General features: G+C 37.9%; 2 protein-coding genes across 3 annotated transcripts in view; one reads left to right on the top strand and one right to left on the bottom strand.

Moving 5' to 3' along the window:
* The window catches only part of GTF2F2 (general transcription factor IIF subunit 2), a 133,210-nt gene that overhangs the window by 52,337 nt on the left and 61,850 nt on the right, over window positions 1-19,023 (top strand). The window lies entirely within an intron of this gene.
* Window positions 7,188-16,560, bottom strand: KCTD4 (potassium channel tetramerization domain containing 4). The gene is made up of 2 exons (XM_070407464.1): window positions 16,470-16,560; window positions 7,188-8,789 (listed from the first exon to the last, which is right to left on the bottom strand). Exon 2 carries the CDS (start codon window positions 8,607-8,609, stop codon window positions 7,830-7,832), a length of 780 nt encoding a protein of 259 aa, XP_070263565.1. The 5' UTR covers window positions 8,610-8,789; window positions 16,470-16,560; the 3' UTR covers window positions 7,188-7,829.

Genomic DNA, 19,023 nt, shown 5'->3' on the forward strand with positions numbered 1-19,023 from the left:
CGGAGTGCCAGCAGCTGGGAGAAGGAAGGCCTACTCTTGCATGAATTTTCGTGCATCGAGCCTCTACTATTCAAATAATCTAAATGTTGATAAGATAGAAGAGGAGAGGTTCTATTTACCTGGGAACCAAATATAACTGGGAACCAAAAAATAACTGCTGCTTCCAGTTTTCAAGGTAGCTGAATATTTATATACTGAGTTGCAATGCGTTATTTTTTGTCTGTGTTGTACAAGTAAACATATTTATCACAAATGTCTGCAGTTGAATTTTTTTATTTGTGTTATAAATCAGTGACCTGTGACTTTTAGATTCTTTTGTTTGCTGTTTCTCTCCCATAATCATCAAGTCTTTATTAATAAGTAGAGGCCCAGTGCACGAAGATTCATGCAAGAATGGGCCTTCCTTCCCCTGGCTGCTGGCACCACCTTTGCTCTGGCCTGGAGCCACCTTTCTGCCTTCCCACGCTGCCCAGAGGCCCAGAGCGGCTGGAGCGGTGCGGAATGCCTGTGTCCCACCCCGCCCCCGTCTGCTCGGCACCTGCATATGCAGATTAACCTGCCATCTTTGTTGGGTTAATTTGCATACTCACTCCTGATTGGCTGGTGGGCATCACAAAGGTACTATCAATTTGCATCTTTCTCTTTTATTAGTGTAGATTATTTGTGCATATGGCTATATACTAGTATAGTCTTCCCTTTTTCTTTCTATTAAGGTTTTTTTAAATATCTATACATAGATAGGAAAAATATGTAAAAACGTTAGAATGTATGATCATGGGTGTCTGCATGCATACTTTTTTCTAATATATGTTTTCCCCCAAAAAATAAATATAAATAAAAATTTATCAAATGGTATGCTACGTAAAGTAAATGCTAAATGCTCATGTGTTTTTTTAACCGTACTAAGTTGTAGAAGGTTATCAAATTCAAGCAACAATTGAGATTAAAGTTGGTATGGTTTAAAAACTTTTTAGCCTTAAAAATTAATAATCATCTGTCATAATGAAGCAAAATCAGTGGGGGTGGAATTAGGAAGAAATCAGTAGACTTGCTCAATTTTATTGTAATGATGTAAAAAAAATTGGTGCTAAACATCCTAGAGAACAGTGATCAAAATTACTTTTGAAAAGTTGGGCCTGTCTTCAAAAAGGAATTTTTAAAACTTAACTAGATTGTGTGTTGTTGTTTTTTTTAAAGATATATCTATACTAAGACTTGCTTTTAAATGTCACTGAATACTCTAGAATCTGGGTTTGGAAAAACTTGTACTATTTATATGACACTTCAGATATTGTATCATTTGATGAATTTATATTTTATGCTAGGGAACAGTTTTTAAAGATATATCATGAAGAAATATATTATTGTCTCACTCTTTAATATCTAATTCAGTATTTTTTCTCAAATAAACAGTGACTTAAATAAAACAACTTTCCACACCTACACTAATAAAAGAGAAGCATGCAAATTGGTGTTACTCTGCTATACCCACCAGCCAATCAGGATGAGTATGCAAATTGACCCTGCAAAGATGGCGGCTAATTTGCATATGCAGGCATGGAGCGAAGACTGAAGACAGTGTAGAAGGAAGCCAAGTGCTGCAGAAGGGAACCAAGTGGCGGAGAAGGGAGGGAGTGGAGGCGGCAGACACGGGAGCGCAGCTGAGGCAGCGGACACGGGAGTGGAGCCGAGGCAGCAGACACGGGAGGGAGCAAGGCAGGCTTCCCTCCCTTCTCTGCTTTGCTCCGGCTGCAGGAAGCCCTATTCTTGCAGGAATAGGCCTGATGAAGCCCTATTCTTGCAGGAATCTTCCTGCGTCGGGCCTCTAGTTTTATTTATAAAAGGCTTAATGTACATTTTTGCATTGTTGGGAAATTTAAGTAAACGTAGGTAACTTATAATAGTTTATAATATTCATATCAGTGATTTCTATCACTTGATAGAAATTCTTAGACTATTGTGTATTTTTATCAAGAGAATTAGGAATGCGGTCACCTTTATAAATTATTTTAAGCAAATTTAAAATTTTATCTTAGATATTTCTCTCTACTCGGTATACTTTTCTTTTTCTTTCTTTTTTTCCTTTTTTTCATATATTTTTATTGATTGCAGAGAGGAAGGGAGAGGGAGAGAGATAGAAACATCAATGATGAGAGAGAATCACTGATCAGCTGCCTCCTGCATGCCCCGTACTGGAGATCAAGCCCACAACCCGGGCAAGTGTCCTTGACCAAAATTGAACCCAGGAATCTTCAGTCTGCTGACTGATGCTTTATCACTGAGCCAAACTGGCTAGGACCAGTATACCTTTCTTTATCACTACTCCCTTGGGTGTTTGTTCACAGAAGCAAATTAATTTTAATATTAGTTTAAGCAAAATATGATTAGGAAGTCGACTACAGAAGTAGCTATTATATATTTCAAAGTTAAATACAAGTAATTTCTAAGTTGTATTCTGTTTCGGGTAATCCATGTTACATTTCTGCTTATCAAGGATAATTATGATTCAGATACTCTTAATTTTTTAACATTCTTTATTGTTTAAAGTATTACATATGAATCCTTTTCCCCCCATTGACCTCTTCCCGCTTCCCTGCCCACCCCCCCCACCCCCCAGCACATGCCCTCACCCCCTTACTGACTGTATCCATGGGTTATGCTTATATGCATGCATGCAAGTCCTTTGGTTGATCTCTCACACCCCCCTCCCTGCTTTACCCCTGAGGTTGGATGATTTGCTTCTATGTCTCTGGATCTATTTTAGTTCATCAGTTTATGTTGTTCAGATACTCTAATTTTAACCTTGACTGACATCGTTGCAATTTAAGACACTTAATCACAATTTAGTAGCTAGGGGTATCTTTAAGGTTGTGTTATCACATATATTACTGCTTACTGATTTTAAATTGCTGATGAAGCAGCTGCAATGATAATTTTGTTCTTATGGTTTTTGTACATGAAGCTAAAGAAGATGAAGTCCCAAGAAACTTCATATGTAATTTTAAACTAATACAAATGAAAACTGTATTTGCCTGTAGCAATTTAAAGTATATTCTAGATCTTATAGTATTCATCACAGTATTAAGCCTGTATTTGTTAAAAGTTATCCATTCTGTTTATGTCTAAGTTGAAAGTCTAATTAATGTGAATGTGTGTATTTTTGTGTATTTTTGACTATTACTCATGGTTATTTCATGAAGATACCTTTACACAGGTTAAGCCTTATCAAAACTCTATGAAGTAATCATTATTATCTCCATTTCACTATGCGGATGTTAAAAATCGTGGCTCATGCCGAAACCGGTTTGGCTCAGTGGATAGAGCGTCGGCCTGCGGACTGAAAGGTCCCAGGTTCTATTCCGGTCAAGGGCATGTACCTGGGTTGCGGGCGCATCCCCAGTGGGAGATGTGCAGGAGGCAGCTAATCGATGTTTCTCTCCCATCGATGTTTCTGACTCTCTATCTCTCTCCCTTCCTCTCTGTAAAAAATGAATAAAATATATTTTTTTTAAAAAAATCGTGGCTCAGTGGTGGGCGTTGACCTATGAACCAGGAGTCACGGTTTGATTCCCCATCCGGTTGTGGGCTTGATCCCCAGTGTGGAGCATGCAGTAGACAGCTGATCAATGATTCTCTCTCATCATTGATATTTCTCTCTCTCTCCCTCCATTACTCTCTGTAATCAATAAGAAATATATATATATATATATATATATATATAATTATTTTTTAAATCTTCATTACAGTCCTGTAAGCAAGTTAGTAGAAGTTAATTGTATTTAAACCCTGACTCCAGAACCCACATGTGTTTCACTGTGATGTATGTTTTTCTTCATAATGAATCAGTTCTGTTGACTATATAAATCATAAAAAGTTGACTTCATTTTCACTTAATGTGATATGTGAAAATCTAGATTAACCAATAGATTTGGGATATTCTTTGCTCTTGGGAAATGATTCACGTCATGTTCTTTAAATAACACGACATTAAAAATATTATTTGCTTTCCCAAAATTCAACTTTTCACTCAAATTTTAAGAGTACTGCATTGTGCCCTGGCTGCTGGCTCAGTGATTAGAGCATTGGCCCTTGCACTGAAGGGTCTCAGGTTCTATTCAAAGTCCAGGGTGCCTACCTGGATTGCAGGTTGATCCCTGGCCTTGGCCCAGGCAAGTGTGGGAGGCAACCAGTTGCTGTGTCTTCTCTCGCATCAATGTCTCTGTCTCTGTCTCTCTCTCTCTCTCTCTCTCTCTCTCTCTCTCTCTCTCTCTCTCTCTCTCTCCCTCCTCACCTCTTCCCCCTTTTCTATCCCCCTCACTCACTCCCATCCACTCTCTCTGAAAAATAAGTGGAAAAAAATGTCCTCCTGTGAGGATTAGCAATAAAAAGAATATCTGCAGTGTGAAGTGATTTTATGAAGTGAGGCAAACCTGTGTTTTATTGTTCTGTATTCAGTGCGCATACTTCATGAATGCCTATTTTATGCCAGTTTGTAGGTGTTAGAGATATAAGTGGCCTACAAAAACAGACATGATTCGTGCTGACTCTGGAACTAGTGTATGTGAGTTTCAAGTCTTGATTCCACCTTGACCTCCTGATAACTGTATGATCTCAGCAGGTTCTTAGCCTTCTAAGCCTCTGTTTCATCTGTAAGAAGGAAAGAGTAATAGTACCTTTCTTAGGGTCAATTGAGGATTAATTGAGATAATGTATGTTCATAGCCTGGTATCTGATCTGGCATGTGATAAAACAGTGTTACCTTTTATTGTCATCATAAATATAGCATTTGAAGTATAAGTAATTTTCTTTTAAAAAGAAGTAACTGAACCAGCTTAATTAGTGTCATCTTCAATCTGGGATAGTAGTCATCTTTCTTGAATTATTTGAAAAGTCTCATAAGTGTTTCATTTGTTCTACATGCTTCCATATACATTTTAGAAATATAGTACATCATAGCCATGTTTATTTTTCATATTTTAAGGACAGTGCTATAAACACTGTGAGACAATTCCAAATGCAAGAGTATATATGATTGGCTCATGGCAGGTATAGTAACCTACTTTTTATTAACTGTTTTCTGAAAAAAGAAGATAGTCACGTTGTGATTTATTCTTTGGAGAAAAGATTTGAGGAAGAAATTCTTCAGTGACTGCAAACAAAAATATTATGACAGCTTCACTCTGACTTGCAATTGGCATTTTGTATGATTTCTTGAGGGTTTTGTGTGTGTGTGTGTGTGTGTTTTTAATCCTCACTGAGGATATTTTTTCATTGATTTTAGATAGAGTGGAAGAGGTAGGGAAAGACAGAGAGAAACACATCAATTGGTTGCCTCCTACACGCGCCCTTGACCAGAATCAAACCTGGAACCTTTTGGTCCGCAGGCCAATACTCTATCCACTGAGCCATTCCAGCTAGGGCTCTTGAGTTTTTTAAATGGACAGTATTTCCAGATATTCTTAGAAAACAGTAAAACTTAAAAGTAGATATTTTCTATACACTTACAGCACAATATGATTATGTAAGTCCAACTGCAAGTAATTTTGAATTTTAAAAGATACATTTAGGGAAAGTGATACAGAAGTGATCAATCTAGTCAAATTTAAGATTATCACATTGTTTTAGGAAATCATGATTTGTTAAAAGCTTGAGGAGGAATTAAATACACCCAAATATAGTCCTGGATGGGTGGCTCCATTGGCTAGAGCATCATCATCCTGTACACCAAAAGGTTGTGGGTTTGATCCCCAGTCGGGGAGCATACAAGAGGCAGCCAATCGATGTTTCTCTCTCTCCCTTCCTATCTCTCTAACAGTCAGCAAACACATATCCTTGGGTGAGGATTAAAAAATTTTTTTAAGTGTATCAGATATAATTTTTTTAGAGACAGACATAAAAATGAATGAAAAATTTCTTTAAGTAGTGGTTTCCATCAATAATAATTTGTTATAACAGTTAAATTCTCTTTTGTGAATTTATGCAAAACCTTACTTATAATACTTCAAAGGAGATTTGTTCAGTTATCTCCTGTAAAAAGATATGATATTTTTATTATCAGTAATGAAATTCTTTTAGAGAAAAATCTTGCTTTGACATTAAATCACTACAATGTTTTTTTATTACCAAAGTTCAAATGCCAAGGAAAAGTCAACTCATAAGCTGAGTAGGTATATAAACAATTCAATTTCTAAACTGGAAAAGTAGATTTCACTATTTTTCCTATTTTCATAGTTCCTTTAAATCCTCATTTAAAAGTACATTAAATTTTCAAGTACATAAGAGAAAAGTTGATGTTTTCATTGGAGCATTTTCTTTCTTGTTATACATAAAAGAAGATTGTATGGTTGATGTGAAGTGTGTTGTGGTGTGTTTTTTTTTAATGTAGATTTTTTTAAAGGACTTCTTTGTATAATAGATTTTAAAATATTTCTCCTAGTATGTACAGCCACCTTTTGTGTTATCTTAGATGTTGTAACTGGAAGTCATATTAGCTTTATTGCTAATTCTAATTTATATGTGTAAGCCAACTTTTGGCACATATGCTAATTTATGTAATCTCAATAAAGATTTTCAGAAATATCTTGTTAAAATTTATTAAAAATTAAGATTTAGTTGCAAGTTTTAATGGTTAAATTTGAAAGGTGCAAATTTAAGATGTAATTTGTTCTTAGAATACAAAGTAAATAAGTGGTTTAGAAATGACTAGCTGTTATTTGGGAGGGAAAAAATGCACTCATTTAAAAGTGAGTTTCTACATTATTTCATTGAGGTAGCTGTATATAAAACTTAATTTAAAAAACAGCTTTTTAGTTAGTATGAAGTAAAAAAATTAAACAAAACTCAGTGAATAAGAAAAATGTGTAGTGATGTTCATTTAATATTGTTGAGCTTGAAAAATGAATAGATAGGGTAATTCTGAAAATGAATTCCTGCCTGTATTATTCTAATACCATACTCTGTTGAAATGAAGTTATTCATGCTGTGTTGGAGCTCAGCCTGCAAAGAAGTAAATTTGCTGATTTTTGTCACTTGCAAGACCATCCAGTTATTAAGCCTGCCAGTTCATTACACCTGTGCATAATACTGTGTGAAATCATCAAGTGGTACTATTTGTTTTAAAGTGACACATGTAACTTTTTATTATAATGATTAATGCAACCAAAGAAGCTAGTAGTGCTTATATTTTTTATTTTCAGCAAGCAGTTTTCTAGGAATTGTCAGCAATATATCAATTTAGCTATAATTCAAGTATTTAATACAGAAACTATAAATAAGCTTTTGGTGCCTACCAATAGAAATTAAATCAAAATTAATGCCTTCTTACACTCCTTTTGGTTTCACTATGCTCTGTTTTAGTAAATCTGCATATCTGTTTTTCTTGCAATGGTTAATTTTACCAGTTCAGTTTCTTTGTAGATTTTTGCCATAAGTAAAAAGGATTTTAAATCTTGTAGCCCCTTCAAATATTTTATTACCATTTACTTAAATGAATGATAATGTACATGCTTGTTTATTGTAGAAGCACCCAAGACATTTTGATTAAAAGACAGCTTAAGGAAAAATAAACAAATACAGGCATTCAGTCTTTATTTACAATATATAGAAGATCACTGTTTTCATTTTAAGTGTAAGAGTCTGATCAGCAGGAAACCCAAGAGAAGGACATTTTTAGCAATAGAATTTACATACCGTTAGCGCACAGTATTTGATTAGCAGCAGGGCTCTCAGTACAGAGCTAGCTGGGTACATTATTTGGGATGCCTTTGATGCTGTGGTTTTCCGAAGCTTGCTGGCTGCATGCTTGTTGCCTTTGTTCGTGACACAGGTAATTACTTGATAAAATGAAGTGCATCGCTGTGAACAATTGACCCTTTGGAACAGTCCAGGCTGGTCAGCAGTCTGAAACCACACTTTAAAGCCATCATTATAGCCTCAAACTTAAGAGTTTCCAAGGTACAGACAAAGGTGTTGTCTTCCTTTAGTACAAGTCGAGTGCCATTTTCAGACTTTATGAAGTATTTAAATTGAATGATATTTGACGATATTGAAAACTCCTCTGGAAAACCATCCAGCCTGCTTTTGGACACCAGCACAATGCGAGATTTGATTTTTGATATGAAATCAGGAGCATTACAGAAGATTCTGAGTCCTTGTGAGCGATCATGGTTATCTGTTATTTCCAAGAAAGTAGTCTCTCTGGATGTTAGCTGTTCTTTCTCCCACCTGGATTTCACTTCCTCTGCCAGTCCCTTGAGCTGAAAGAATTCTGCTTCTTGTGCGAGAAGTTGATTTTCTCGAAACCCTTCAGGCAGTAGAAGTTCTCCATTTCGTAGGAAGTTTAGGACGTGCCTGAAGAGGAGCCCATCCCTGTCTATGAAATAATGGCCATCAGCATCAAACGGGCAGAGGATTTTTCCATTTACTATACCTTCAAGGAAAGTGTCGGGGTACTTGGTCAATGTTTGCTTTTGAGTAATGTATAAATATCCACCAACGTTGAGGGTCATCAGTGAAGATTTGCAGTTCTTTCCTTGGTCAGCATCTTCCAGGCTGTTGTGTTTCCCTTCATATTCCTTTTCTTTATCTCTTCTGTTTACTTTACACTCCATTTTGGAAAATGCTATTTCAGCTTGTTCTTCTTGGATTTGAAATTTTTACAAAAACTGCCTCACAAACACGCCTTTATTCAGCTGCAGCCTGGTGATGGAATGGAAGTGCTGGCAGCATCGCTCGCTCTGTCAGCTCGGTTTTGCAGTAGGTGGCGTATCAGCTATGTATGCAGGAGCTCTCTGGAGTAAGACGAGGGGAAAAAAAGATAATTTGCATTTAACTGTATCAGGGAAGGAATTTGTTGTGAAAAGACTTTCATGTATATTCTTTGAAGTAATAAAAGTTACTCAGGAAAAATTAAATTTCCTCTTGACAGTTAAGCAATTATAATTGTTTAAATCTCCAGCTAAGTGTGAGTTTTTATCCATTTCTAAATGTCTACTAAGATATTACTTAATAAGGCAGGCTCTTCATATTGAATAATATTGTCTTTTGGAGTATACTGTATATTGAATTAGTCTCATTTTTAAAAGTAAATTATAAAGAGAAAACCTAAAGAGAAAGGAACTAGGTATATATGATTTTTCTCTTATATAAAAAGCCACACATTTCACAGTGGTGTAGTCATTTTAGAAACCCAAATGGGAACATTTAAACCTGTTATTTGTGATATTGCACTTGAATTTAATTATATTTGTATGTGATTCTGGTTTTGGGGTTTTTAGCAAGTGAGAAGAAGTTTTTTAGTATCTGTTTTTTTTACCATAAAAGTAAAAAATTAAATATATAGCCTTTGCAGTAATCATTTACATGTTTTTTTTGTTAAGATTTCCTATAGAATATATATAAGCTTGTTTCACCCTAAACCTGCTTCAGTGCTGAACAAAAGACTTGGACTGATGTAGAAAATATAACTCTGTGTGTGTGTGTGTGTGTGTGTGCGCGTGTGTGTGTACGTACTTGTGCTTATGAAGATAAAAGACAAATTTAAAATACCTATTATAGTGACATGGGAAAGTTGATTTTTGTTGTTGTTTTCAGTGTTCACAAAAGATGGAGAGAAGGACCATAACCGAATCTTTTTTGTTGTTTTGTTTTTTAAATTGGAAACTGGAATGACATGTGAGTGTTCCTTCTTCCCCTATAACTTGCCTTCCAAAGCATTTTAGTGATCTGAGCTTTCAATTCTAGAATTTAAAGACCCATGATAAGAAGTATGAACATTGTCCCCAATACACTATTATTTGACTGGTCTGACTGCTAAATTATTCTGGGGAACTACATTGTTTTCAGAATCATAGGACTAGATTTTATATTACATTGATTTATATTTATTTTACATTAAAATAGGCGTTTTTAAATTCTTCAACAGTATGTTGATAGAAATATTGGAGCAGATTCTTCTAAACATGCTTACCTCATGTGTTCTCTAAACAATGTTAGATTTCTCAGTCATAAAAAAATTATATTAGCCCAGGCCAGTATGGCTGTTGATTAGAGAAGAGAGAGAGAATGGGGGGGGGGGGGGGGGCGGGGGGAGAGACCGCCTCCTGCACAAGCCCCAACCAGGGCTGGGAATCGAACCAACGACCCTTCTGTGTGTGGGCTGGCACTCTAACCATTGAGCAACACTGGCTGGGGCCATTATAAAGATTTTGAATTTAACATTTATATGTCATTGAGATGATCAAAAGTCCATTGAAATCAAACTAGAAATTTAAAGCATAACATTTTTTAGGGCTGGTTATTGCTTAGAGACCATGAGATATAACCTCTTCGTTTTATCAAAGACACAATTGCATTCCAAAGAATTTTTAGTGTTTTATCTAGCACTTTATAGCTTGTTAATGGCCAACACTAAGGACTAAAGCTTTCTCTCAGTCCTGCCTCATTTAAGAAGAGTTTGCTGTTATATTCTGACAATTTCACGTGTGTGTTGACTTTTTTTGGAATCAAGTCTTCTATTGATATGACTTTTTAAGACATAGTGAATAGATTGGAATTTTTGGTACAGCTTTGGAAATATATTCATGGAATTCTTATGTTCATCATCACTGCACATGAGTAGCACCATACAATGGCAGAATCAACCAAAGTTCTTTTCGTGAATGTTATGGGACATCAGAATCAATAGAACATAACTGTAATATAGTGATAGAGACTGTGCTGGTATTTTCTTAGTATGTTTAAAGTGATGTAGTCAAATACTGTGTGATGCTGGGTCTGCTTCCTTACACCCTGTCACTGGCAGTGAAGCTAGTGCTGCTAGAGGATGGACTTCCATGGGGTGGGAAGGTGAGGCAGCAGAAGTTGAACTTCTGACCTCTTCAGCCCTCACTCCAGGGCGCCTTACATTTGCTAACTTGCTCACTTCTGGTTTTGGATGCCTGTTTTTTAAAACTACTGATGCTTGCTCTTTGTTTCTGTTGCTTGTTTTGATAAGCTGAACTACCCCATCATGTGTCTCTATCCTGTGGTCACTTTTTCTCACTCTAGTGTTCTTGGCTTCCACAAACTTGACATGTATGATTTGTTTGCCACCTGTGGCTTGGCAACAATAGTGTAACGGAAACCTTGTCTAAATGCCTGACTAGAATCTGATACGAAACCATAGGACTCTTATTCTGTGTCCTTTGTCCCCACTTGCAGTCTTAAAAATGAAAATGGCACACAGTAGGCCATTTTGCATGTAACTTAACTAGAGGCTCGATGCATGAAGATTCGTGCAAGAATAGGCCTTCCTTCCCCTGGCTGCCAGCACCACCTTCGCTCCGGTCTGGAGCCACCTTCCGCCTTTGCACACCACCCAGAGGCCTGGAGTGGCCAGGGCGGGGCAGAACACCTGCGTCCAAGCCCGGCTGCCACCATCTTTGTCACGTCAATTTTCATATTCCCTCCTTATTGGCCGTGGGTGCTGTCATCTTTGTTGCAAAGTGATGGTAAATTTGCATATTCCATCTTTATTAGATAGTATTGCAAAATGCCGCACAGTAGGCTCCACCTTACCCTTATCACTCCATGTTATTCCATTAAAACAAGATGATTGGGGTTTACAGAACTTGAAGGGGATTGTTCATCATTGCTGCCTATTGTGGTCCAGATGCCCCTTAGGAGAAAGCACCTTGGTTGTTGTTTTTTTTGTTTTGTTTTGTTTTCAGTCTATTCTAAACTTACGTTTACCTGCTTGGGGTGTGTGGGGTAGGGTAAGCTTGTCCTAGGTAATGTCAGTCATTTAATTCATTTTATCAATAATTTAATTCATTTTAATCAAAATCTATTTAAGTGTCCAAACTTTTGTTTTGTTTTGAAATATAAATTCATCTACATTAGATGTTGTCTGGTACTGGGATTCTACTAATACAAGTGCATACTACCTCACCTACCTTATAACTATAAAAATGGTGTTTCAGGACCAAAGCTAATGGAAATATCCATGGTTTATGTGACCACATTTCTCCACCTTACTGCAGATACAAACTGGAATTAAGCAGTTCAGTAGATTAAACAGAAGAGCTTAACCCACACATCAATGATTAGCTAGCTCACTTAGTTCCACTAGACTTGAGAGTTTCATCTGCTTTGCAGACAAAGTTTTATTGGAGTTAGATTACCTCTATCTTAGACATCTGTAAATCACACATATACAGGACTCTTTAGCCAACTTTGAGGATTTAAACAATGCCATTGTCAGGTTCTTGATATGAGTATATCCATTGGTTAGGCCCATTTCCTACCGAAATTCTAGCTAAACCTTTCAGTATATAGTCATGCTAATTGTTCACTCTCTGCATTAGGCAAAACTCATTCTAGGCCAGTTGGAGTCATTCCCATCTTATCTACCAATTCCTGATAGGAAATGATGTCATTGTCATCACCATAATTCAATATGAGAAACATTCATTTTGATACTCAGCTATGACTATTTTTTAGCGTCTTCTGTTAAAAAAAATAAAAATAGCCTAGCTAATGTGGCTCAGTGGGTGAGCGTCGACCCATGAACCAGGTGGTCAGGGTTTGATTCCCGGTCAGGGCACATACCTGGGTAGCAGGCTTGATCCCCAGTGGGGGGCTTGCAGGAGGTAGCTGATCAGTGATTCTCTCTCATCATTGATGTTTCTATCTCTCCCTCTCTCTGAAATCAATAAAAACATTAATAAAAATAAATTGCACAGTATAATATATTAACATTTTTAAAGAATCAAGAATGTAATTCATTTTAATCAAAATCTATTTAACTGTCCAAACTTTTGTTTTGTTTTGAAATATAAATTCGTCTACATTAGATGTTGTCTGGTACCGGGATTGTACTAATACAAGTGCATACTACCTCACCTACCTTATATTGCTGATTAATCGCAGTGTCTAAATAACTGTGCAGATAACTTGTATCCTCCTAGGACTCACTGGATATAACCTTTGGCTCGAAGGTGATGTGGATGGGTGGTGATTCCAGTCAGATGAATACACTTATAAATGTTTTACAGTGTTAAACTGGGTCTTCAAAGAAGCCCAGGAAACTGCTACACCAGCAAATTTTCAGCTTCATTTGAGAAGTTAGAGAAGAATAAAGCACTATGTGTCAGAAGGAGCACAAATAAAAATGACAGACTAAATGAGAAATTCAGGCAAAATTCTATCCATATTTCTTTGCGTTGCATTACAGAGGTAATCTTGAAAACAATTTACAAATCATATTAACTAATGTTTTAAATGTACTTTGGGAGATGAGTATTTCAGGGAAACCTATGTTTTATAATTCTGTAAGCAGGAGTCATTCAAGCTTTTTAAAATGAGTTTTCTCTTTTTTGAAGTGTAGCCTATGAGTTATTCGCTAGAAAATTTTATTGTAACCAGATGAGCAAAGCACTTCTATAAACCATCAAGTGAACTTTGAAATTGTATTGAACTCATTTATATATTACTACTTGGTATTCTCTTTAAAAAGATGTTATAAATTAATAACTATTATCTACAACTATTATGACTTAAACTTACGAAAGAAATATTACTTTGAAATCAGTGGCCAAACGAGTCTCTTCTCCCAAATGCTGTCCCCTACCATGTTCCTTCTATTGTCCTCTTATCTTTAGATCCTCTTGTGTCTTTAGAAGTGAAATGGTGTGGAGGAGAGAGAAGGGGGCTTGAATAGCAGAACAAGATATGATAGCTCATAGGAGCAAATGCAGTTTCTTATTCATAGAGAGTAGAGTGATTGGGAATTAGGAATGGAGAACTTTATTATATTGCACATTTTGACATGACATTTCTGAAACATTAAGCATTTCAGGGTGTATGTTAAAATTATTGGGTTATAAAAGTTTCATGGCAGTATTTTGTCTTTCTTTAGTGACACATAAAAATGGTGAATATTACAATTGACGGTATCTTAGATTTGATGAAATATTTGAGCAGCACTATCAGTTATTACTCCAGAAAATAAAACCAACAGAGATATAGGCAGGGGAAAAGTGAGAAGGGGTGGGGGTAGGAGAGAGAGATATTAAGGCAGCAGTTCTCAGCCGTAGCTGCTGCATATTAAATTATCTAGGGAGGTTACAAAAATACACTCCCTCTTGCCCTCACAATGCAGTTAGAGAATAATCTCTGGGAGTGAGCCTCTGCAGTTGATTCTAATGGTCAAGCAGAGTTGAAGGACTACTTATTAAAGACAATGAGCTCAGGAAAGGGAACTTATCTCAAAGTAGTTCTTGATGGGGACATAATTTCTACCCTGTTGTTGTGAGGGTCACTTATGATTAAAGTATATTAAAAATCATAAAGAACTAAACTAGTGTATGGTATTACTACTGTCACTAATTAAACATGATGAAGAAAACAGGACGAAATTAATAAAACTTGGATCATAATCAGTGATTTTAAAATGTCAGTGATTGCCTATAAGTATTTCATTAATAATATTGATAATAATAATAATAATAATATCCCTCAACTATGTTGTAATCTTTCTAAGCAGGGTGTCTGTGTTGTGTTTTTTTCCTTTGTGCCCCTCATCACAGGTAGCACAGTTTTTGGCACTATTTAACAAAAATATAGCCCTACAGTGAGAGTCTTTTCTCTGGGAGACTTAATCTTTCCCGGAAGGATTTGTTTTTTTCTATTTAATTACTTTTTCTGTTGTTTTTAAAAGTTATTTCTCATTTCAAGTGCTGCTGCCAAAGCTGGATTACAACCTTTGATGAAGGTCTGAGTAAAACAAACTATTACAGTACTTTGATTTCCCTGCCCTTTTGCATTTATTATTATACTAGAGGCCCGGTGCACAAAATTGTGCACTGACTGGGGGCACGGTGTCCCTCAGCCCAGCCTGCACCCTCCCCAATCTGGGACCCCTCGGGGGATGTCCGACTGCCAGTTTAGGCCCGACCAGGCCACCAGGGGAGGGCAGTTGGGGGCGACCAGGCCAGCAGGGGAGGGCAGTTGGGAGCGATCAGGCCAGCAGAGGAGCAGATAGGCGTCAATCAGGCTGGCAGGGGAGTGGTTAGGGGGTGATCAGGCAGGCAGGCAGGTGAGCGGTTAGGAGCCAGCAGTCCCGGATTGTGAGAGGGATGTCCGACTGCCGGTTTAGGCCCGCTCCCCAGGGGATCAGGCGTAAGCTGGCAGTCAGACATCCCTCTCGCAGCCTGGGAGCCTTCAGGGGATGTCCAACTGACGGTTTAGTCCCATGGGGAGCGGGTCTAAGCAGCAGTCAGACATCCTTAGCTTTGCCTAAGAGGCTTGGAGAAGCTCCTGCCACTGCCGCTGCCCTCACAGCTGTCAGCCCAGCTTGTGGCTGAGTGGAGCTCCCACTGTGGGAGCGCACTGACCACCAGGGGGCAGCTCCTGAATTGAGCATCTGCCCCTTGATGGTCAATGTGCATCATAGCAACAGGTTGTTCCAGGTTGTCCCGCCGTTAGGGTCAATTTGCATATTAACCTTTTATTATATAGGGTTACAGCATTCATATCTTTTATAAAGCTGTATTTTATTTCTGGGTTTTATTCAGCCTCTTGTTCTTTAAAACAACTCTGAGATTAGAGATTATGGTTATTTATATAACATCATAACATCATGCTCATATCTGTAGTTAAGAGCTTTTTATATTGGATGAATTGTATGTGTGGTGTCACAAGCGAAAAGAGACTAGCATGAAGTATAGGAGGAATGATAACTTGTGAACTTGCTTTGAAAGTATTAAAATGTTTTTAAAATGCTCAGTCACTAAGTTATTTCTTTTATCAGAAATCTGTTATAGTTTCTATAGACTCATATAACAAACTGTACATACTTATGGCCACTGCCTTTGATTTTGTACCGTGGCTAACCACTTTCCCTCCTATTCCTAGGCGATCAGTTTTGTAATTCATAGGTACCCTTTGATCAGCACTACAACATCCCTTTCTTTCTCCCAGTCTGTAGGGGAAAAGTTTTAGAGTAATACTGTGAGTGAAGAAGTTGGAATGTTTTCTAAATACTAAATCTAGTTCTCAAACTATGGTTACAATATTTGGTTTAAAATTAGGAATTCCCAGGGCATTAGGCATATTTGAAATTTGAATATTACTGTAAGAAAACACATTACATTAACAGAAACCTTTTGGGAATATTTATATGACTGCTCATTTGTTACTTTTAAGGTAAATAATCAAATCCTAACTCTGTAAGTTTACTGAAATCTGAGCATGATCTTTTATTCCTAAAATTTCTGAAGATTAAATAGAGATTAGAGAATCAATTCACAAGTTTGAATAAAAATTTTTTTTTTTAATTTAAAGGGACTGCAAGTTTGCCTAACTGGTTTGTTAAGATGCCAAGTAGCTTGTGTTAATTGGCCTTACCTGTGAATCACAGGCAAAATCTGCTAGGAAAAGATTTTAAAAGAGGATAATGGCAACTACTAGAAATACTGAAAATAATTTACCTTTTAAATGCACCTGTTCTTCATACTTTTCCAGACAGGGTAGACAGATTTGATATAAGTGTGAATCCAGAAAAGTAGCTTCAAAAGTCTTGTGGATCAGTCCAAAATCTTGTTTACTAGCCCACTCGTCTGTGTTTTAACTTGAGTTGTAAGTACTCTTAAAGGCCTCCACATTGAACTGGATCCAGAGAGGTCTTGTGGAAATGTATGCCTGTAACTTCCTGATGCCTAACATGTTCCTAACATACCGGCTCGAATTACTTACATGCCAATGCTAATAAGCACCCTTCCGGCTTACTTATTACGTTAACTTGTTCAAACTAGGAATGCCCTTAACTTGTAAAAAGTGCCACTTAATTCTCTTGAATTCTTCAACTCAGAGTATATCTCAAATTGAGATATAGAGTAGAAAGCTTCAGCTTAGAGCAGAAATTTGTGTATTATCAAGTCTTGGGCAGCTTCTCAACATTTTATCTGTCTAAGAAACATTTTCTCTCTAATTTCTACTCAAAGGAAAATTAATTATATCTAGATCTTTTAGAAAGTGTAAGAGCAAACAAAATAAACACTGATAAAATAATAAAACTTCCCCAATTAGATAGGAAGGCCAGTTATGTGTTTCTTTTCTTTTTTTTTAAGAGATCTTAGAGATTCCAGTAACTTCATTGCTGAGGCCCAGAGATGTGAAATAATGTTTCCAAAGTAACACTGCTACTTATGATACATCAGAACTAGAGGTCTTCAGTTATTTTTATAGGATATGCTTTGTGTACTTAACTTTTAAAAATCTTCCTTCAAATTTTTATAAATAAGTAAAATTTTTTCCTTCCATCGCCAAAAGTATGTTCATACTCATTAAGATTCTTTTGGTTACAATTGACAGAAACCAATTAGTAAAATAATTCAGCAAAAAAGGAGGGGTGGAGGGTTAGGGGATAGAATTTAGAAAGGATTTGGAATATTTCCCAGAATCCCAAGAAGATTTGATCAAATGGCCAAGTCAAGGAAAAGGTAGGAACTGAGCCATTCCAAGACTTTCAGTAGAATGAGCTTAAGTGGCTTCTCTTAAAAGTGCTGTCATGACCAGTCATTCCAGTGATTTCTGGTGTGGTCCCTTAGTTTAAAATTTCAAGTGAGAGAGAAGCAGAGATGAAAGCCATTGCACACTGTTCCCACAACCTTCAGTGCCCTTCTGATTTGCCTACCAGTCGAAATCCTATCCATTTTTCAAGGACCAGCACAAACATTGCTTTCTCTATCACAGCTCTTTGTGATCCCCAGCTAGACATAATGTGAGTGTGTGTGTGTGTGTGTGTGTGTGTGTGTGATGTGTGTGTGATTTCCAGTACCCTGTGTATGTCTTTATCTTATAGCCTCATAAGCATTAACAAATTCTACTTTATACTAGTACAGTAGAATCCCATACCCATATGGAAGGACCTATACTCAGTCAGTTAGACTCAAAGGTAGGGAATCATAAAATGATATTAATATACATTCCTACTGCCTTAAACATTATATCTTAAAACTTATAAATGTACATTTAGTTACCAATGTTCATGTAGGTCATTGCTTTCAATATAGTATGCTGATTGGGCATCTGCTTTTTCTTGTGAAAATTAAACTCACAATTGAATTAGATTTTCAATTTTGGTTTCTTTAAAAAGGAGCAAGAACTTAGACACTGGGAAACAAATTGAATGCAGAATCCTTCTAGACTTTTATGTTTCTTAGAAGCAACTCCCTTCCTCATACACATAATTAATGGGGTTATCCTATATAACAAAGAGCTAATATGCAAATGGTCATCACGGCCTCACGCCGTCACACTGTAAAGGCTCAGACACTCAACACTGGGGAGAGAGGATTGGGGACCAGCCAGGTACAAATGAGCTGTGAGAGAGGAATGGGGACCAGCCAGGCTGCAGCCTGGGAGAGGGACAAGTCGCCTGCCCCGTGGTCCTGGGCGCCAGCGGCTAGGGCTGCGGCCTGGGAGAGGGACAAGCCACCCGCCCTGCAGTCCCGGGCGCCTGCAGCTGCATCTGTGGCCTGGCAGTGGGACAAGCTGCCCACTCCGCGGTCCCGGGCACCAGAGGCTGTGTCTGTGCCTGCGGCCCAGGAGAGGGACAAGCCGCGTTCCCTGCAGTCCCGGGCGCCAGCGGCTGCAGCTGCGGCCCGGAAGAGGGACAAGCTGCCCACCCCACAGTCCTGGGCGCCTGCGACTGGGGCCCGGGCAAAGCCGCCTGCCCATGGTCCCCTGCGGCTGCAGCCATCCCGGGTCCTGGGTGCCTACAGCGGGAGGGAAGCCCAGGTCCCGGGTGCAGGGTGAGGCAGAGGCGGTTAGGGGCAATCAGGCAGGCAGGCAGAGATGGTTAGGGGCAATCAAGCAGGCAGGCAGGTGAATGGTTAGGAGCCAGCAGTCCCGGATTGCAAGAGGCAGTCGGCATCCCCGAAGGGGTCCTGGATTGGAGAGGGTGCAGGCCGGGCTGAGGGACCCCTCCACACCCATGCACGAATTTCGTGCACTGGGTCTCTAGTGTAGTATATAATCAGA

The sequence above is a fragment of the Myotis yumanensis genome, unplaced genomic scaffold, assembly GCF_028538775.1.
Source record: "Myotis yumanensis isolate MYYU_CA2020_CCGP unplaced genomic scaffold, mMyoYum1.0.hap1 SCAF_3, whole genome shotgun sequence".
NCBI classification, from domain to species: Eukaryota; Metazoa; Chordata; class Mammalia; order Chiroptera; family Vespertilionidae; genus Myotis; species Myotis yumanensis.

Excerpts from the sequence above, each read along its gene's own strand:
- KCTD4 (XM_070407464.1), bottom strand. The coding sequence starts at position 8,609 with ATGGAGTGTAAAGTAAACAGAAGAGATAAAGAAAAGGAATATGAAGGG.